Source organism: Henckelia pumila, chromosome 3, assembly GCF_033568475.1.
Source record: "Henckelia pumila isolate YLH828 chromosome 3, ASM3356847v2, whole genome shotgun sequence".
Taxonomy (NCBI): domain Eukaryota; kingdom Viridiplantae; phylum Streptophyta; class Magnoliopsida; order Lamiales; family Gesneriaceae; genus Henckelia; species Henckelia pumila.
Window position 1 is genome coordinate 52,573,297 of NC_133122.1, and position 22,415 is coordinate 52,595,711.

General features: G+C 38.8%; 1 protein-coding gene across 1 annotated transcript; it reads left to right on the forward strand.

The window, feature by feature from the left end:
• Positions 1 to 3,766: 3,766 nt before the first annotated feature.
• Positions 3,767 to 4,930, forward strand: LOC140888726 (uncharacterized). The gene has a single exon (XM_073296424.1). The coding sequence runs from the start codon at positions 3,767 to 3,769 to the stop codon at positions 4,928 to 4,930; it is 1,164 nt and encodes a 387-aa protein (XP_073152525.1).
• The last annotated feature ends 17,485 nt before the right edge of the window (positions 4,931 to 22,415 follow it).

Sequence of the window (22,415 nt, forward strand, 5' to 3'; positions counted from 1 at the left end):
CACTCTGAAACTTTTCTTCTTCTTCTTCAAAATGATCAAGTGAGGTTTAGTTCACTTAATCTGTTTTCTCAACTTCTAAAACGGTTTGAACAACTTAAATAGTGCGGAAATAGTTCAGAGGTTTTAGTGATGCAAAGTTTATAATGCAATGTATGAGCAGAATGTAAGATAAATAGCAGTAAAGACTAAGGCACGATTTATGGAAGTTCGAAGGCTTAATCCTTCTACGTCTCCCCTTCTTCCACTTAGGAAGGAATTCACTAGAAGACTTTGGTTATTATAACGTCTTGTAATACACCCACTTCAGACTTAGGACTTATCCAATGCCTAATCCGAAACTCCTAGATTTACACAGATAAGATTTTCAGTTCTTATCAGACTGGTGGAAGCTTTCAGAGTAGCTTCAATTCTCTTCAACAATGAGTATAGTTGAGTTGAGCTTCTCAAACTGCAGAGCGGTCGAGAGGCTTGAAAACCCTAGGATGATCCTTGACGATCAGATATGTGAACTGTAGGCGAGGGTTTATTTGAGCAGCAAATGAATGATCTTGTAAGTGTGCTCAAGTATATCAGATGAGGACTTCTGATATTATTCAAGTGATTGAGTTGATTGAGATTTTTCTGAATTGCTTGTCTCTCTTTGTTGTCTACCCTTTTTTTTTGTTGTTTCACTTCTTGAGCAATCTTCCCTTTATATAGGTCAATCATCAACGTCTTTATTTTGAACGTTCTGATGCTGCATTGAATGTACATTTAATGCTCATAAATGCATTGATGATTCTGCATGAAGATCGTACACTGCAGACAACTTCCAGGGTCCAAAACTGGAATAAACGGTCGAATGCTTTATCTGTAGTCATTCTGTGTTTTTGCCATTTTGGTGCAACCTGTTGTCTCGATTGCAGGAGTCAACATATCTTCTGACACGCCGGTTCTGCTTTTAATAAAAGATCTTGCAAAGAACATCTTGTCACAGGTACTTGTCTTGAGATATCCTGATAAGCAGTTGGCATTTTACCTGTAGAGATATTTGTCCTCTGCTGGTTTGAATAACCAGTCGATAAGCTTGTGACTTCAACCGGTCGAGAGACAAAGGCGGTTGACAAGCTTCCGGTAGAAGTTGTAGTAGATTCCTGAAATACAATGGTTGGCAGCACATTCCTATACAATGAGTTGTTGTTTGTTATCACCAAAATATCGGATTCAACACTCGTAATGTTTATTTTCAAGTGTCGAAATTTTTTTCTAAATAATTTATCATTTGCTCTCACCTGTTTTTTTTATTATTTGACAGGATGTATAGTAATCTCATTGGGGTTTTTGGAAATGTTTTGATAGTTTTTTTATTAAAATGTTTAAAGTTTCAATTATATTTAAAGTGATTAACTTTCAAAATTTTATTATTACTCGTGTCATCATTTGAAATTATCGTGCTTAAATAAACCTAATGTGTATGATGCCAGATATCTATTTAAATTAACATTTAGTATAACATAATATTTTTATTAAAATAATATATTCAATATATTTTTACATAATCAAAATATTATTTTTTTTTTATCAAAACCACTATTTATTTAATATTTTTAAAAATACTAATGAGAAATATATATATATACACACACATATAAATCACAATTTTAGCTATATAAAATATATATATTCCTATAGTATCAATGTATTTATTTATAATTATTTACATATTATATGCTTTAATATAATCTATATAATAATTTTTTGTTGAAAGGTATAACCTATTTAATCTATCTAATATAATAAATATTATGTATAAATAAAATTTTTAACCAAATATTTTTTTAATTTAATATAATATAAAAATATATATAATTAAAAATAAAAACTAAATGTGTATTTTTTGTAATAAAGTGTAAATTGCACATTTTATTTAAATTTTACTGAAAATTGGTCGGAATCTCGTGGACATGTAACAATTAGACTATTAATAAAATCTATGTACCAATTTGACATTTAACATATAGTTCATGTACCAAATTAATTTCAACTCTTAATAAAATTACAATTTATCAATAAATCAAAATATAAAGAGCTAAAATATAAATTATTATATTTATAAAAATATTTTAAAAGTCAATATTTTTGTATTTAAATATTTAATTACAAATACAATTTAAAAAATCATGTAATTTGTCAGAGATGTCTAAACCAAGTAAAAATATTTTGATAATCATAATATTTCAAATCGAGATTATAAGAAATATCCACGTGATGTTATGTTGATGCTCCGACCTCTATAAATTATCGAATTTTTTTCAATGATATATATGTGTGTGTCTTTTCATTGATGATATGCAAATTTCATATTGAATATTTTTTTGGAGGTATTATATACAACTTTATTTTTATTTATTATAGTATAGCAAATATGTATTTATTCTTACAATTTTAATAAATAAAATAATTTTAAAATCATAATATGGATGTAGTTGAATTTAATAACAATATTGGACTTAAAAGTAAGTGAAAGAAAAAATGACTTTTGATTTTGATCATATAGCAATTAAATCATTTTCGATAGTTTATTTACTAATTTGATATTTTATTAATGATTCGTGCAATTCAATATAAATGTTTTTTATTCGAGCTTTTTCATCAATCAATCCCCAAAAAATATACCAAGTCACCCACCATTGGAAAGTCTAATTTTTTAGAATCACTCGCCTCATTACACGTATATATTAATATAATACGTAACTAATATGTGTTTATGGCATATTTTTATTTTAGATGTGCGGTTTTATACTTTTCAAAACTAAAGAATCTTTTTTTTTTTAAAATTGTCTTACGATCTTTTGTTATAAAAGGCCCTTTTAAAAAGGGTCTATTTTGCTTATATTCATAATAAATAGTGATATCCCGAGGAGGAAATCACCTCAGCTCAAAGATGACCCTAAGATAAAGATCAATCCTTAGATAGACAGGATGGTCCAGGAGGTCGGCTCGGGAGATCCGTCAAGCTCCTCCACCACCATCACCCAGCTCGGGAGCTCGGGAGCTCAGTCAAGCTCGTCCACACCATCATCCGGTTCGGCTCGGGAGCTCAGCTCGGAAACTCGGGGAGCTCAGCTCGGGAGCTCAGGACCTCCTTCAAACTCCTCCACCATCATCTCCATCTTAGGTTGGGAGCTCTGGAATTCATCTCAGCCCCGATGGCAGTAAGGAGTTAGCTCGGTAGAGGGGTTGGACAACCTTGATGAGCTAGCTAAGATGTTAGGATCAGTGCTCGGGTTGAGTTCAGGGGTTCAGCAATAGATCATTCATCCCTTTTCCATATGACCTCAGGTAGTATAGCGTCCTCATGATAATAGTTCAGCTCAGATTAAATGTTTCTTATTTCCTTTGTCAGACAAGATTCGGGCGAGATCTCAGCCTAAATATTCGGGATTGTGATCCCGGGATTCGCGGATTCTTGATAAGGAAGGTAGGCGTTAAATCCGGAGCTCTCTCCTATAAATACCAGGTTCATTTTCATTATTTGGATTCTAATTCTTCACTCGTGGGCACACACCACTCTCTATATTTTCGTTATCCTAGCATCTGACTTGAGCGTCGGAGGGGATACGCCGGAACACCTTCCGGCCCCCCTTTAACATTCTTGTTAGTGGTTTCAGGTCAGCATCAGTTCATCTCTTATTTGGAGGAGTTTCTTCAGCTCGTCCAAGGAGATCACTTTATTGAGGTATATCAATTGGCGCCGTCTGTGGGAAAATCGAGCTAAGACGTTGATATGGCAGGAAGAGGAAGAGGAAGGGGAAGAGGAAATGTGGCAGATATGACTGTAGATCAGCTCAGCCAGTTCATCACTCAAACGGTGCAAGCGGCCATGGGTCACAATCCACCACCTCCTCCCGTGGGTCAGCCAAACCCAATGGATGCGGTGTGGGAAGAGATTAGGAGACTAGGTCGGCAAGTGGGAGGTCGGCCTGGGCCTATACAAAGGGAAAGTCCTTTTGCTCGGGCTATTTTAGATGAGGAACTCCCTGCAAATTTTAAGCAGCCTACTTTAGGGGAGTATGACGGGAGTTCAGATCCAGAGGAACACTTGGGGAGATTTGAAAATGCAGCCTTGTTGCATAGATATTCAGATGCAATTAAATGTCGGGTCTTCCTCACTACTTTGGTAAGGTCAGCCCAGCAATGGTTCAACCTTTTACAGCCTGGTAGTATTCAGAGTTTCAATGACTTCAGCTCAGCTTTTCTACACCAGTATGCGAGTAGCAAGAAATATTTGAAGACTTCTCTCAGTTTGTTCAATATGAAGCAATCTAAGGTGGAATCGTTGCGGGAGTATGTTCAGCGCTTCAATACAGCAGCTCTGGAAGTACCTGCTGCCACTGCTGACACCTTGGTCAACTCTTTCACTCAAGGGTTGAGAGGAGGGGAGTTTTTCAGATCCTTAGTCAAGAAGCCTCCTTTGACTTATGATGAGCTCCTTAGTAGAGCTGAGAAGTACGTGAATTTGGAAGATGCACAGAGGCAGAGGAGACAGGAAGGAATGTCTGGGAGTAAACCTAGTGCCAAGGTGGGAGCAAAGGCCGAGGGAAAGACAGAAGGAGGAAGGAAGAGGGTGGCAGAAGAGATGAATAGGACCAAAGGACCCTACCCCTATGTACCCCTATCGGTGAGCCTGGAGAAGGCAATGCAAGTATGTGAGGATAGGCGAGCACTTGTGAGGCCCCGCAATGCTGAGAAAGGCCCGCGGTTACCGCCATCTGACAAGTTTTGCGATTTTCATCAGGAGTATGGGCATATCACCAATGATTGTCAGAGGTTAGGTGAGGAGGTTCAAAGGATCATGTATGATGACCCTCGAATCATAGCTGAGCTGACTCGAAGAGCAAATCCTCCTCGCCAAGGCCGAGCTCCCCAATGGAGGAATCAAAGGAATTAAGATAGAGAGAATCAAGGTGATCATCAGGGAAGAGCTCCTCCAAACGGTCGAGGAGATAGGGTGCAGCAGATTGCAAATCATCCCGATCGGGGTGTTATCCATATGATCTCCGGTGGTACTACGGATGGAGATTCGGGAAGGGCTCGCAAAGCTCACGGGCGTAGGTTGGAAAATTTTGAGGTAAGTTCTCAGCTCAGCTGTCCCACTGACCCGAACATCAGTTTCGGAAGGGAAGATTTAAAGGATGTGGTGTTACCTCATAATGATCCCCTATTGGTCACCTTGACCATAGCCAATTATGACGTGGCTCGTATCTTTGTGGATACTGGGAGTTCAGTAAACATTATCTTTAAAGAAACTCTGGATCAAATGAAATTGGAAGGATTTGAATTGGATCCAATCACCACAGAGTTGTATGGGTTCACGGGCCATGCTCTGCAACCATTGGGACAGATAGTGCTCCCCTTGTCCCTTGGGAGTGGAGAGCAGAGAGTAACCAAAATGGCTTGCTTCACCGTGGTGGAGGCACCATCCTCTTTCAATGGAATATTGGGGCGCCCTGCCCTGAGTGATTTCCGAGCCGTGGCATCCACCTATCATCAGAAGTTGAAGTTCCCAAGTGGAAGAGAAGTGGGGGTTGTTCGGGGTGATCAAAAAGCAGCTCGGTTATGCTATGTGAATGAGGTAAGGATTGATTCAAAGAAGAAGAAAAGGGAGGTAGGAATGGTTTCAATAGGTCGAACATCGAAGGCGCACAGACAGAAGGTGCTTCTGATGTCTGAAGAAGGTCATGAGAAGGTGGAATTAATCCCGGGAGCTCAGATTGTCAAATTAGCTGCTGATCTGAGCCCATCAGTGAAGCAAAATTTGGTTGGTTGCTTAAGGAAGAACAAAGATGTTTTTGCTTGGTCTGTATCGGAGCTCACAGGTGTCAGTGCAGAAATTATGGTTCATCCATTAAATATTCTTGCGGGAGTAAGACCGATAAAACAGAAGAAGAGACATTTTGGTCCAGACAAGGATAAGGTCATTAAAAAAGAGGTAGAGGAACTTCTTAAGGCAGGACACATTAGGGAAGTGCAATTCCCTACCTGGTTATCCAATGTGGTCCTTGTCCCTAAGAGTTCAGGCAAGTGGAGGATGTGTGTTGATTTTAGGGACCTAAATAAGGCCTGCCCCAAGGATTGCTATCCCCTACCTCGAATTGATCAATTGGTTGATTCAACGGCAGGTCATCAGTACTTATGCTTCATGGATGCATATCAGGGGTATCATCAAATTCCTCTGGAGGAGGAAGATCAGGACAAAGTAAGTTTCACCACCTCTCATGGAACTTTTTGTTACAGAGTGATGCCTTTTGGTTTGAAGAATGCAGGGGCCACTTATCAAAGACTCATGGACAGAGTGTTTGCCTCCCAAATTGGCAGAAATGTGGAAGTTTATGTAGATGATATTCTGGTAAAGTCTCAGGATGATGTGGGGTTGCTGGCCGACCTAGAGGAGACTTTCTCGACTTTGAGGGCTTATCAGGTGAAGCTTAATCCGGAGAAGTGTGTATTCGGAGTCAGGGGAGGTAAGTTTTTGGGGTATATGGTTACTGAGAGGGGCATAGAGGCCAATCCTGAGAAGGTGCAGGCTATCCAATCCATGTCTGCTCCCCGTAACTTGCAAGAAGTTCAAAGGTTGGCAGGAAGGATTGCAGCCTTGTCTCGATTTATATCAAGATCAGCCCATAGAAGCTTACCTTTCTTCAAGGTGCTTCGCAAAGCCAAGAAGTTTGAATGGGATGATGAATGCGGGAAGGCATTCGATGACTTAAAGAGTTACTTAGCTGAGCTCCCTGTGTTGGCTAAGGCAATTCCTGGTGAACCATTGTACATCTACTTATCAGCTTTGGAAGGGGCCGTTAGCTCAGTACTTATTCGGCAGGAGAGAACAGCTCAACACCCTATCTATTTCTTCTCACATGCTCTTAAGGGTGCAGAACTTCGGTATTCAGAGGTGGAAAAGTTAGCATTAGCCTTGGTTATGACAGCAAGGAAGCTCAGACCTTACTTTCTATCACATCCTATTGTGGTGCTCACCAACAGCCATATTGGGAGGATATTAACTCGAGTTGATATTTCGGGAAGGTTGGTAAAGTGGACTACGGAGCTCAGTGAGTATGATATCCAGTATGCACCAAGGATGGCCGTTAAGGCCCAGGCGTTAGCTGATTTCCTTGCCGAAACGAGACATATGGAAGCAGAGGATTTGTGGAAAGTATACGTTGACGGCTCTTCTAATAGTGAAGGATGTGGGGTGGGGGTGTTTTTGATCTCCCCTCGTGGAGATGAGATCAGATTGGCAGTTAGGTTGGATTTTCGAGCTTCTAATAACGAAGCAGAGTATGAGGCTGTGTTGATTGGCCTCCGAGCAGCTAGGCAAGCTGGGGCAGCTCGGGTGCACCTCTACTCTGATTCACAGTTAGTAGCCCAGCAGGTGAATGGAACGTATGAAGTCAAAAATGAAAAGCTGAAGGAATATATGAGGGCGATAGAGGAAGCTAAGGGTTTCTTTGATGAGGTATTGTTTGAACAAATCCCGAGGGAGGGCAATGAAAAAGCAGATTATCTCGCCAAGATGGCTAGCTCACTTCATAGCTGGAAGACCAGGGAAGTTGTTGTGCAAGTGGAATTGACACCCTCTACTGAGCTCGCGCCATTAGCTCAGGAAGAGAGTGACTGGAGAAAGGAACTCTTGGATTACTTAGAGAAGGGTGAGTTACCAAAGGACCCGAAGAAGGCATATCGGTTGAAACAGAGGAGTCTCCGCTTTGTGATGATGGAGGGAGTTCTTTATAAGAGGTCATTTACCGGACCTCTTCTCAAGTGTTTAGGCCCCAAGGAAGCTCATTATGTCCTAAAGGAAATACACGAGGGGTGTTGTGGTAATCATTTAGGGTCTTATTCACTAGCCCGTAAGGTTCTCTTGGCAGGATATTTTTGGCCCACTATTCTGAAAGATGCCATAACTTTGGTGACTTCTTGTGATAGTTGTCAAAGACATAGTAAACTTCAACACCAACCAGCAGCGTTAATGAAAAGGATAGTAGCAGCATGTCCTTTCGATCAATGGGGAATTGATATTGTGGGTCCTTTCCCTCCAGCCCCAGCTCAAAAGAAATTCTTGTTGGTTGCCATTGATTACTTCTCTAAATGGGTTGAGGCAGAGGCTTTAGCTCGAATTACTGAAAGGGAAATCTTGAAATTTCTGTGGAAGAATATTGTGTGCAGATTTGGAGTACCACGTAAGCTCATATCTGACAATGAGAGGCAGTTTCAAGGGGCTCGAGTGCAAGCTTGGTGTAAAGAAATGAAAATTCAGCAACACTTCACATCTGTCCATTATCCTCAGAGTAATGGTCAGGTGGAGGTGACTAATAGGTCTTTGGTGCAGAGCTTGAAGACGCGTTTAGGCCAAGCCCAGGGAAATTGGGTGGAAGAGCTCCCTAGTGTGTTATGGTCATATCGTACCACACCAAGAATTGGAACCGAAGAGACTCCATTTAGTATGGTGTATGGAAATGAGGCCGTCCTGCCAGTAGAAATTGGATAGGAGTCGGCTCGGATCATTTTCTATGATGAAGAAAATGGAAAGAGAAAGAGGGAAGACTTAGACTTTTTGGGTGAAAAGAGAGAAGCTGCTGCTATCAGGATGGAGGCATACAAGAACAGGATAGCTCGGTCCTATAATCGTTGGGTGCGCATGAAGGATTTCCAGGTAGGAGATTTGGTGCTGAGAAAAGTTCAGGAGGTGGCTGTAGGGAAGCTCGACCCTAAATGGGAAGGACCATACAAGGTGGTGATGAGGCTCAGTTCGGATGCTTACTACTTGGAGGATTCAAAAGGAAAGATATTGAAGAGACCTTGGAGCGCTTACAATTTACGCAAATATTATTCTTAAATATTGCAAGTTCAATTTTCCTTTAAGTTGTAATTTGTACAAGCTACACTTACGTTAATCTATAAGCAGTTATTTTTTCAGAAATATTGATGTAAATGTGCCTCAGCTCATCACCTTAGTCACACTTCTTAGGCCCCTGACTTGGGTTAAGCTTATCACCTTAGTCACGCTTCTTAAGCCCCTGACTTTGGTTCAGCTCATCACCTTAGTCACGCCTCTTAGGCCCCTGACTTGGGTTCAGCTCATCAACTTAGTCACGCTTCTTAAGCCCCTGACTTTGGTTCAGCTCATCACCTTAGTCACGCCTCTTAGGCCCCTGACTTGGGTTCAGCTCATCACCTTAGTCACTCCTCTTAGGCCCCTGACTTGGGTTCAGCTCATCACCTTAGTCACGCTTCTTAAGCCCCTGACTTTGGTTCAGCTCATCACCTTAGTCACGTTTCTTAAGCCCCTGACTTTGGTTCAGCTCATCACCTTAGTCACGCTTCTTAAGCCCATGACTTTGGTTCAGCTCATCACCTTAGTCACGCCTCTTAGGCCCCTGACTTAGGTTCAGCTCATCACCTTAGTCACGCTTCTTAAGCCCCTGACTTTGGTTCAGCTCATCACCTTAGTCACGCCTCTTAGGCCCCTGACTTGGGTTCAGCTCGTCACCTTAGTCACGCTTCTTAAGCCCCTGACTTTGGTTCAGATCATCACCTTAGTCACGCCTCTTAGGCCCCTGACTTTGGTTCAGCCCTTTGCCTTAGTCTAGTCACCTCGACCCTGATTTTCGGGCGCAGTTCAGTTGCGGGTCACTTCATAATGGTCTCATGTAGAGGAGCTGACGGTCCAGGAATATTGGTTGAGGAGCTCGGGAGCTCGGGAGTCCAATTAGGCAATCTAAGAACACATTTTAGGTCAGGTCGGGAGTTTGGTTCCAGAGGCTCAGCTCGGCTCCAGCAGCTCAGCTCGGCTCCTACAGCTCAGCTCTGTTCAACGCCTCCGGGTGTTAGCTTATTTTAAGACAAGTATTTTGCCTCCCTTCAGGAGCTCAGTTCAGCTCACCTTCGGGAGTTAGTTAATTTTAAAAGCATCTATTTTGCCTCCCTTCAGGAGCTCAGTTCAGCTCACCTTCGGGAGTTAGTTAATTTTTAAGCATCTATTTTGCCTCCCTTCAGGAGCTCAGTTCAGCTCACCTTCGGGAGTTAGTTTATTTTTAAGAATCTATTTTGCCTCCCTTCAGGAGCTCAGTTCAGCTCACCTTCGGGAGTTAGTTAATTTTTAAGCATCTATTTTGCCTCCCTTCAGGAGCTCAGTTCAGCTCACCTTCGGGAGTTAGTTAATTTTTAAGAATCTATTTTGCCTCCCTTCAGGAGCTCAGTTCAGCTCACCTTCGGGAGGTAGTTAATTTTTAAGAATCTATTTTGCCTCCCTTCAGGAGCTCAGTTCAGCTCACCTTCGGGAGTTAGTTAATTTTTAAGCATCTATTTTGCCTCCCTTCAGGATCTCAGTTCAGCTCACCTTCGGGAGTTAGTTAATTTTTAAGAATCTATTTTGCCTCCCTTCAGGAGCTCAGTTCAGCTCACCTTCGGGAGTTAGTTAATTTTTAAGCATCTATTTTGCCTCACTTTAGGAGCTCAGCTCAGCTCACCTTCGGGAGTTGGTTAATTTTTAAGTATTTATCTTGCCTCCCTTTCAGGAGCTCAGCCACCTTAGGGAATTCGGCTCGGCTACCTAGAGATCAGCTCATCTCAAGGCCTTGCAGGTGTTGTTTTATTTTTAAGTGGTTATTTTACCTCCCCTTAAGGAGATCTGCTCGGCCACCTAGAGGTAAGCTCAGCTCAATGCTTTTTGGGTGTTCGTTTATTTTCAAGTGTTAATTTTGCATCCCTTCAGGGAGCTCGGCTCAGCTCATTTTAAGGTGTTAGTAATCGCAACTCAAATTGTGATAACCTAAAAGAATGATAATAGAACTGAGTTTGCATAATCTGACAAAAATTTAAATGTTTACATCTCCAAAAACCCTAAATTAACTCTCATTCTCCCCCTCGCCCTCATCCTCACCCTGTTCATCTGCGCCCCCATCCTCTTTTGCTGCCTCTGCTGAGGTAAGGGAGAGGGCAAACCCGTCTAGGTCCAGGAAGTCCACAGGGGTCCCTTCAGGAGGATAGCCTGCCGCCCTGAACTGCTGAGTGCAGCCGTCGAACCCTTTGGCCAGATAACCATAGGCTTGAGCAGCCACCTCGTCCATATACTCATCAGACTTCAAGAATGCCTCCTTGAAGCCTTCAGCTCCCTTGGAAAGCTCAGCTCGGGAATCTTCTAGTTCTTGAAGGGCCTGAGCAAGCTGATCATGGGACCCCTTGAGTTCGCCCTGAAGATTCTCCTTCTGCACCTCGGAAACCCGGAGGTCATTTTGATGCTTCAGCCGCTCAGTTTGGAAGCCCATCCTCATTTCCTCCATCTGGGCTCGGAGATTGGCTACCTCCTTCTCATAACCAAGCTTCGCCTCCTCCGCTAACTGGCTAAGCTCAGCACAATGAGCTTCATAACCTCGGGCATCCTTAGAGAGTTGCTTTCGAGTCATGGAAGCTCGGAGGGACATCTCGGCGTTCAGGACAGCAGCCTAGGAAAGGAAAAGAACAATTAAAAGAGAATGCAAAAGAAGAACATAAAGTACTGAACAAAGGAAGGTTACCTCAGCTGAGGCAGTGTTAGAACGTTGCATCAGCTCAGCCCATCCAAGGCTTTTCACATAATCGGCATCAGCCTGGGAAATCATATCCCGGAGGACTGACCCAGCCGTGGGAGTAGGCCCGACCCCCACAATGCGCAGGGCATCATGGTACATTTCGAAGAAATTGGTCCTGCACCGGACCACGGGAGTCTGAGGCTTCTCCGCCCTGAACTGACGAAGGGGCGCCACCTCCGGAATAGAAGACTTCCCGGAGTCCAGCTCCACTACCTCCGGGTGAGGGCTGACGGTGCCCGCCTTTTGGAGCCTTTGGATGGGGTGGCAGAAGGCTCTGGCTTGTTGGGGGCCCGTGGTGAAGGGGCCTTAGATTTGGCTGAGCTCCCTGCAGCTCGGCTCCCTGATGGGGCAGTTGTTCTCTTCTTCTCTAACATTCTCCGCATTGCTGAGTCCATAACCCTTTTTTCTGCACGAGACATAGGGAAGGTCAGGACAAGAAATGAGATAGCATAATATTAGTAAAGCGGAGCACGGGCGGGGGAAGGGCCGTACCTAAGTTTCCTCGAACGGAAACATCTGTCGAGCTGAGCCCATGGTGGCAGAGCAAGTCCTCTGCCAAAAGGGCAGAGACATCAAAGCACCTTCCCCCTATATCCCTTTGGGCTCTAGTAAACAATTCCCCTTGACAAAAGCCCAGGGTGGGAACAGGTAGGAGGGGGAGAACATCCCTCCAGGCAGAACATATGTCCCAATCGTCGGAGGGACATACAAAAAAGAAGGCATTTTTCCAATTTTTATTGGAGCTGGGAGAACCCTTAAAAAATTTACAGTTGGGTCGGCAGGAAAAATAAAAGGGGCCCTCCTCAGAACGTTTGGGCAGCAGGAAGTTACAAATGGTAAAACAGTTAACCTCAAAGCCTAGAGTCCTAAAAAGAACTACAAAACTACAAAGAGTTCGGAAGGAGTTGGGGGTGAACTGTCCTAGGTGAAGCTCATAATATCGGCTGAGCTGTTGGAAAAGTAAGGGGAGGGGAAATCTAAGACCTGCCTCCAGCTGATCTAAATAAAAAGTATAAAATCCTGGAGGAGGGTGGTTAGCTCGGTCTGTGGGGTCAGGAATGACAAACTTGTAATTTTTAGGGGCGTGGGATAGAGCTCTTATCTTCTCCTCCTCCGAAGCATCCAGCTCGGAGGGGTATTGCTCATACCACGGCACCACAGGGGCTTCAGGGTCGTAGCCCAGGTCATCATCCTGAGCAGGGGATGATGCGAAAGCAGGATCCTGGCCTGTAGGCTCTCCTGCAGTAAGAGCGAGGGAATCAAATCGATCCACCTCAGCAAATACTTCGTCTGAGCTTCCAGAATAAGCTCGGGAAGAAGTAGCCATGGGAAGTGTTTACTTACTTAGGGAGCTCAGAAACTTTGAGAAGGAAAGAAAAACAAAGGAGCTCGGAAACTTTGGGAAGGGAAGAAAAGCAGAGGAGCTCGGAAACTTTGAGAAGGGAAGAAAAGCAAAGGAGCTCGGAAAAAGAAAGGAATTCAAGAGAGAATTCACAAAAACAGGAGACGGAGAAAGTAAAAATATAATTTTTACAGTGAGGCCTATTTATAGAAAGTTCGGATCAATCCAGGTCGTTGATCTTGGGACAGGTGGACGGCTCAGATCGAATAGAATTCAAAAAAAATAAAAAAAATAAAAAAAATTTTACCGTTACATTGTACTTGCCGGAATGACAGCTGGGCTCGGTGAGGCACCTTAGCTCGGCATCCACTTAGGGTCATCTCAACATAAAAACGAATTTCGAGTCTTTGACCTCAATTCGACTTTTATGGGAGGGACTTGTGATACCCCGAGGAGGAAATCACCTCAGCTCAAAGATGACCCTAAGATAAAGATCAATCCTTAGATAGACAGGATGGTCCAGGAGGTCGGCTCGGGAGATCCGTCAAGCTCCTCCACCACCATCACCCAGCTCGGGAGCTCGGGAGCTCAGTCAAGCTTGTCCACACCATCATCCGGTTCGGCTCGGGAGCTCAGCTCGGGAACTCGGGGAGCTCAGCTCGGGAGCTCAGGACCTCCTTCAAACTCCTCCACCATCATCTCCATCTTAGGTTGGGAGCTCTGGAATTCATCTCAGCCCCGATGGCAGTAAGGAGTTAGCTCGGTAGAGGGGTTGGACAACCTTGATGAGCTAGCTAAGATGTTAGGATCAGTGCTCGGGTTGAGTTCAGGGGTTCAGCAATAGATCATTCATCCCTTTTCCATATGACCCCAGGTAGTATAGCGTCCTCATGATAATAGTTCAGCTCAGATTAAATGTTTCTTATTTCCTTTGTCAGACAAGATTCGGGCGAGATCTCAGCCTAAATATTCGGGATTGTGATCCCGGGATTCGCGGATTCTTGATAAGGAAGGTAGGCGTTAAATCCGGAGCTCTCTCCTATAAATACCAGGTTCATTTTCATTATTTGGATTCTAATTCTTCACTCGTGGGCACACACCACTCTCTATATTTTCGTTATCCTAGCATCTGACTTGAGCGTCGGAGGGGATACGCCGGAACACCTTCCGGCCCCCCTTTAACATTCTTGTTAGTGGTTTCAGGTCAGCAGCAGTTCATCTCTTATTTGGAGGAGTTTCTTCAGCTCGTCCAAGGAGATCACTTTATTGAGGTATATCAAATAGTAATATTTTTTGATTTAAAAATAATATTTTGTTCAGAAAGTGTATCAACAATAAAATATTCGTTTCACAAAATTGTCTCGTGTTGTATTAAAATTATGGGTAAATAAATTTAAAAGAAGTTAGATTTAATATATATATATATATATATATATATATATATATATATAATTTTGATTACCTGCATCCTAGGGTGCAGATAATCATTAATGTATATAATATATATATATATATAGGATAAATTAGAGAGAGATTTTGAAATCACTAAAAAAACCACATTTTTAAAATATACATATCAAATATGATATTGTTATGTATATATTTAAAAAAAAATAGTGATAATTCGTACCAAATATTTTTTAAAATTATTGTTATCATTAGAAGGAAAAAATTATAAATTTTGCGTAAAGTATGATGAATATGATATGATTCGTACTGAATTGTTGGTGAGTGAGGAGCATGTCAATTGCGTAAAGGAAAAAAATTATAACGAAATATCATTATGTTGTATCAGTTCGGAGTTATCCAATACACATACATAAAAATTACGAATACGGATTCTCACATTTTTTTATAATAACAACAACGATAATGATGGGTCATCAGTTTGCTCCGCCAACAATAGAAATATAGCATATATATGTATATATATATTATTAAATTAAAACTTAAAAAACGTGCACGTAATTGGGGGAGCATTGGCCATCCTTCAATAATTCCGAAGGCTTTAAAGAAAATATATTGATGTCCCTTTGTGGCATTAAACGTTTGAGAATAAAAACAATCACAACAATAAACGAGTTGATATATTTTTTTTTTCTTATTTTTTAATATTTCATCGACATGTTAAGGCAACATTTAGTTTGAATGATGGGACAAAAAGAGGAAATGGAGTTTTATTTTTTAATCTTTCATCAAATAAACTTTGGTTCTGATTAGGTTGTTCTTGAAGTTTCATTTAATTCGAGGAAATGGATTTTGTCAAATTGGATATGAAAGAAAAAAAATGTGTCTTTGGGTTTTTTAGAAACAAACAGAAATTACTTGTCAGTCGAATTATGTCAGTTTTGGTTTGTAGTTGGAAATTTTAATAATATTACAAGCTCTTAAAAAAATATTTTGGAGAGGGACGAAAAAGTTAATAAAAATAATATTATGATACAATAAGTTCTTATAAAATAATAATAATAACAATAATATTATTATTATTATTTGTTATTATAATAAACATCGACAAAAAGGTGACATTTATTTGTTTTCAGCTGATCACATTCCTTTGTTAGGAAAAATAAATCAGTTATCATTTTGCATTTTATTAAGTTTGTATTTGGATTAATAAATTTGAGATGATATTCAATTTCAGATTTTTCGATGTGCTTGGATGTATATGATTGAAGTAATGGAGAATGTTATTTATACTCTAAAAAGTGTTAATAACACCCACTTTATAAAATTAATCAAATTTGCTCCGTTTTTTTCCGTTGCAGAAAAGAGATCCCTTTCCCCCAATAAAAGGAACCCAAGGGCGATATTATTCCCAATTTGAGTTTTACTTGTTATGGATTATGCCGGAGCGAACATGACGATAATAATTACGGAATAAAATAATCAATAAGAACACCAAAGATTTACGTGGTTCACCCAAAATAGGCTACGTCCACGGAGCTGCTGCAAATATTTATTACCGGAGAAATATTACAAGTGTATACAAAAAACTATATTTTTCACACGATCCCAACACCCGAGTATTACCGAGAAAATAATTTCTCTAACTCACACAAGAGAACACTCAAGAAAAATACCAAGAAACTCTCTTTGTTTCTTATCTCTTTTTCTCTCAATTTTGGGATACTTTAACGAGGCAATCCGGAGCTGTATTTATAGGGATTTTCTACCGTGTGAAAGCCAGCCAAAAAGGAATTCAATATTGATTTTTGTACACGTTTTTAATCCATCCATATTCAATGTCAAATTTGGATTGCTGCTGGTCAATGTGAACTCCAATCCAACATGTGCATTCAATTTTGGTTGGTGGTTGTCTTCAACTTTCAACAATCTCCCATTTGAAGACTTGATTTCAATCATGACTTCACACAGTCAATGCAACAGCTCATTCTTCCTCTCTTGTGCTTGCAGTCCAACTGAAGTCAAGCACAACTTCAATTTGTCAGTGGTCACCACCTTCGTGAACATATCAGCAGGATTTTTACTTCCAGAAATCTTCTCAAGATTTAAGACTCCATTCACCCGATCTCTAAGGATCCTGATTCCAAGGATTTGTTTTGCAGCACCTAAATCCTTCATAGCAAATTCTATCTTTAGTTTATCAATCTCCTTCAGACAAACTCCTGCTATCAACATATCATCTACATATACCAGTAGCATGATATAAGAACCATCAAGCTTCACTAACACCAGTGATCAGCATGATACCTCGGAAAACCATCATTATTCATTACACCATCAAACTTCTTGTACCACTGTCTTGGAGCTTGTTTGAGACCGTACAAGCTTTTTTGAAGTTTGCACATCATTTTCTCTTTCCCTCGTACTTCAAATCCCTGTGATTGATTCATTTCTTCATCTAGCTCACCATGAAGAAACACAGTCTTTACATCTAACTGCTCCAGATGCAAATCTTCTTTTACCATCAATCCAAGTACAGTCCTGATAGTAGTTAACTTTATCACAGAGAGAAAATATCACTGTAATCAATGAATTCTTTTTCACCTTTTACAACAAGGATTTCTTTGTACCGCTTGCTACCATCGTGTTCTAACCGATACTCCCACTTGCTATGTAAAATCTTTTTACCTTTAGGAAGTTCTGACAACTCCCACATGTGATTGAATGACAGTGAATCCATCACATCTTTCATGGCAAACTCTCACTGTTTAAAGGTCTCATAAACATCTGATTTATTTTTCAAAAAATAAACCCAAAATTTTCTGCTTGAATTGTCAACAGCAGTGCCATAATATCTTGAGTGATCTCCAAGGGATGTCACAGGAGATGGTCCACATACATCAGTATGTACCAGCTCCAAATCCGCCGATTTCAGTTCTCTAACCTCTTTTAAAAAGCTCACCTTTTTCTTATTTCCAAAAAATACAGCTTCACACGGCTTGTGTTCAACAGTTTTTAACTCCGGTAGCTTCCCTTTTGATATCAGCATCTTCATTCCCTTCTCACTCATATGTCCAAGTCTACATTGTCATAGACTTGAGTTAGCTCCAGCATCCACAGTTGCTAACATTTTTCTGCAACTGGAAGTCATGTACAGAGTTCCAGTTTTCGTTCCTCGAGCAATAATCATGGCTCCTTTGCTCACTTTTCAAGAGCCATCACCAAAGGTCACTTTATGGCCTTCGTCATCAAGCTGTCCCACTGAGATCAGATTCCGGGTCAACTTTCGTACATGTCTCACTTTGTTGAGCTTCCAGATTGATCTGTTTGACATTTTCAGACTGATATCACCTATACCAGCTATTTCCAAAGGTTTTCCATCAGCCAGGAAAACTTTTCCGTAATCTCCCGCAATGTAATTGTCGAATACATCACGATTACCAGTGGTATGAAACGAAGCTCCCGAGTCCATAACCCAAGAATCAACCGGGCTTTCCATGGATAGTAATAGAGCATCATGTACCTCCTCACAAACAACATTTGCGTTGTTCCTTGTTGATTTGCAATTTTTTTTCAAGTGACCAGTCTCACCACAGCTCCAGCACTTCACATTCTTTTCAAATTTGTTATTGTCCTTTTCATTTCTTGACTTGTATCCACCATGCCATTGGTTAAAACTCTTTTCGCCACTCCTGCCCCTTCCTTTGTTTTCGAGATTTAGGGAAGATCTCGATGATGTCGCTTCTCCCGAATCTATCCTGCGAACTTCTTCACCAAGAATTCGATCTCTGACATCATTGAATTGTAATTTTCCCTTTCCAGCAGAATTACTAACCGCTGCCCGCATTGGCTCCCAAGCATTTGGTAAAGACGCCAAAAGAATAAGTGCTCGAATTTCATCATCAAATTTAATTTCAACCGATGTTAGCTGGGAAACAATCGTGTTGAATTCATTGATATGTGCTGCCACCGAAGCACCTTCCTCCATCTTCAAGTTGAATAACTTTTTCATGAGGAGGACTTTATTATTTGCTGATGGCTTCTCGTACATGTCCGAAAAAATGGACATCATCTCCTCTGTGGTATTTGCCTCCTCCACGTTGTGTGCCACGTTCTTTGTTAGGGTCAATCGTATTACCCCTAAAACCTGTCGATCAAGAAGCTCTCACTCATCAGCTTCCATCTTTTCTGGCTTTACTCCGGATAGAGGTTGATGTAGTTTCTTGCTATACAGATAATCTTTAATCTGTAACCGCCAGAACGTGAAATCTGTACCGTCGAACTTATTGATTCCAGGTCCCGATCCGTCATTTCTGACCATCGCTTCACCTGCCTTAATAAAATTTCAAAAAATCTTTTCTGATGTGGAAGATCAGACAAAGCTGCAACCACAGAGCATACTCAGAATTTTAAGAAATTTTTCACCAAGGCTCCCGGACACCGTAACAGCTATGATACCAGTTGTTATGGATTATGCCGGAGCGAACATGACGATAATAATTACGGAATAAAATAATCAATAAGAACACCAAAGATTTACGTGGTTCACCCAAAATAGGCTACGTCCACGGAGCTGCTGCAAATATTTATTACCGAAGAAATATTACAAGTGTATACAAAATACTATATTTTTCACACGATCCCAACACCCGAGTATTACCGAGAAAATAATTTCTCTAACTCACACAAGAGAACACTCAAGAAAAATACCAAGAAACTCTCTTTGTTTCTTATCTCTCTTTTCTCTCGATTTTGGGATACTTTAACGAGGCAATCCGGAGCTGTATTTATAGGGATTTCCTACCGTGTGAAAGCCAGCCAAAAAGGAATTAAATATTGATTTTTGTACACGTTTTTAATCCATCTATATTCAATGTCAAATTTAGATTGCTGCCGGCCAATGTGAACTCCAATCCAACATGTGCATTCAATTTTGGTTGGTGGTTGTCTCCAACTTTCAACATTACTCACATCTCGAATGAATTCAATAACATATTCGAAAAAATTATGACCCCCGATCGAAATGATTTTTGGGTTTAGACATTTTCGAGTGTTTGGATGCACGTGTTTTGTTCATATTCCTGCGCAGTTAATAGAAAAATTGTCCCCAAGGCAACCACTTGTGTCTTTCTTGGATATGCTCAGTCCGGGTATAGATGCTATGACGTGATGAAAAATATTCGAAGAAATTGTTCGAATTGTATAATCGTCAATTATTGACACCAGTAACCGACCTAAATTTTTTTTTATTATAATTCAATTCATGACGATCATAAATGGAAAGCTCGTATTCTTCAGTCATTGATAAACAATTTGTTGGACAATACTCAACGCAATTATCACAAAATATACAGATTCAAAAATCAATATTGTAATCAAGTAATCGTTTCTTTCGAATATCAGATTCTAATTTTCAATTAACAACAGGTAGATCTTACGCGACCACATATTTCACAAGCAATGCATTTATCAAATTCAAAGTGGACAGTATTTTATAAGGTAATCTAGTAAGAAAGGCAAGGCAAAAGGGCAATTCATTTGGGACCTTGCGGATCCGCTCTTTTTCATATTCAAATGTCAACCCCGACTCTATGTTTTCACATCGAGAATTAGGTTTGATTTAGAATGAGATGAGTGGAAGATTTCACAAGACTCTCCTTGACAAACAGGTCGATTATTCAGAGCGTTTCGTCGTTGTCGTAGGTTCAAAACTTAAATGAGCATAAGCGAAGCTAGATTCTCATAGCGAGTTTTGATTTTACAAAACTTTAAAAATCTTGCACAACAATTAAATATATATTTATATTATATTATTTTCAAACTTAAAAGAATGTTTTATAAAAAAAATTAAATGAGTTATAATTTTTTAAACTTTAATTAAATTGTAATTTTAACATATTTAAATATATGTGATGTCGGTTTTTTTCTGAATAAACAAAATATATTCATATTTAAAACAAACTTTTTTTAAAAAAAAAAAGACAATTTTTTTTAGAATTTATTATTTATTGTAAAAAAATATAATTCCAACAATCAAAATAAGAAAATTAAATATTTAAAATAATTATAACATAAATATTTATAAAATATTATATATCCGACATATTTCAATTTTTTAAAATAAAAATCAAAATAAAATAAAAAATATGTTAGTATAACTAAGTGATCTATATCAAATCAAAATGAAACAACGAAATTTAGATTTAAATTTGTTCAAAAAAATAAATTAAAATTTATGTGGCATACCAAAATTATCGTGTATTTTAAATTATAATAGTTAAATAATGAGGTTATTATCAAATAAGATAAAAGAAATACAATTAAATATTATAATATAGTTATTATAGTTGTTAATGTAAAAAAGAATGGGTGGTATGTTTTGAAAATTAACTCAAATTAAGGAAGTATAATGCTGACAAATAACTAAATAAAATGATAAATTGGAGTTTGATTAACAAATTATAGAATACAAATAACACTTCCCTTTAGTAATTTTATTTATGATTTTATTATCAAATGTCCATGCATGATACAATTATTGGTGAAACACGCATACACATTACATGTGCAAAATGATGACCATGATTTATGTCAGTGAAGTGATGATGTTAACGCGTGTACAAAATAATGGTCATAATTTTTATAAGTAAAGTGATAATATTATTTTTCTTATTTCATCATACGCTTAATTTTATGTCTAATTTAATAAAGATTATAAGTGATTAAATTTGAAAAGGAAGTTACATGAAGATGGGGGAGGAGATTTAGAGACAAATGAGATAATTTAGTAGTTTTTTTTATGACATGTGAACATGCAATCGTTAATTTTTGGTGTGAATTTTACCTCATACTAACTAACGCAATAGCTTGTAAAGTACGTTAATCAAGTAAACTGTATTAAACAAGTTTCGCACGACAGGCTAGTCCAACAAGATGTTGGTGAGAGTCGAACTTTTGACCAATGTTAACACACTTCACCAACTTAAACACCTACTTGGGACGAAGATAATTTAGTAGTTTGATATGTGACTTAAAGGAAATTTAAGTTATGTGTTAGGGTAAAATTGAAAAAAATTTTGGAGTGATTTGATATACCAAAATGATTTTTATAAGATGTGAAATTATATAAGAATGTAGATGTTATATCTTACTATATTATTAAAGTAAAGACCCTCTAATTAACAAATTTTCAATTAATTGGTGATGTTTGATTTGAAATTATCATTATTTCATAACTTAATTTTCAATAAAACCAAAATTATTTGACAAAATAGTCATTTTATACGGTTTTCTCTTTTTTAGCCATTAGATGCTCACTTTATGCCCTTTGATATTTTTTTATTTAAAAAAATGACATTCATTTTATAAGATATATATATATTTTTGTGAATATTTGTTTAGCAAAGCAATCAAATGTGTTTGAAATACATAACTTCAAATTCTTCCGTAAAAGCATTGAGTCTGCGTTTGAATTTATGGATTTCAAACTTATTGGTTGTTATTATTTAGAAATATCATAAACTTCAAATACATTATTTACATATTTATATGGTACATATTTCATATTAATTAAGATGAATTTTATATTAATCCAATAATATTGTAATTTGAAATCCATTTATTTTATATTACTAATATGTCATGAATAAATAATATTTAATTTAAGCTTTCAAATAAAAAATATATGTAATTTAATAGGAATTTCAGATAAAATTCATTTTACTTTATATTAACTAGATAATAAAACTATAATCGAAATTCATGAATTTCAAACTCACCACTATACTTAGTCATCTTTAAATCAATATCGCATATACAATGCATAATATATTCTCCATTATTTTATTTCACATAATGTATATGAATTTTGATGTTTAACAGGTTAGGTTAATTAGAAAAAAAAGAACTGGAATTAACAAAGATTGTTATTAGAGATGTGAGGATATTGAGTAAGAAACATGGTCTAAACAAAAAATTGAAAAGAATGATATTTTGGGTATATTGAAAAATAAATCATGACACCAAGTTAGTTATTTTAATATGTCTACACTTAATAA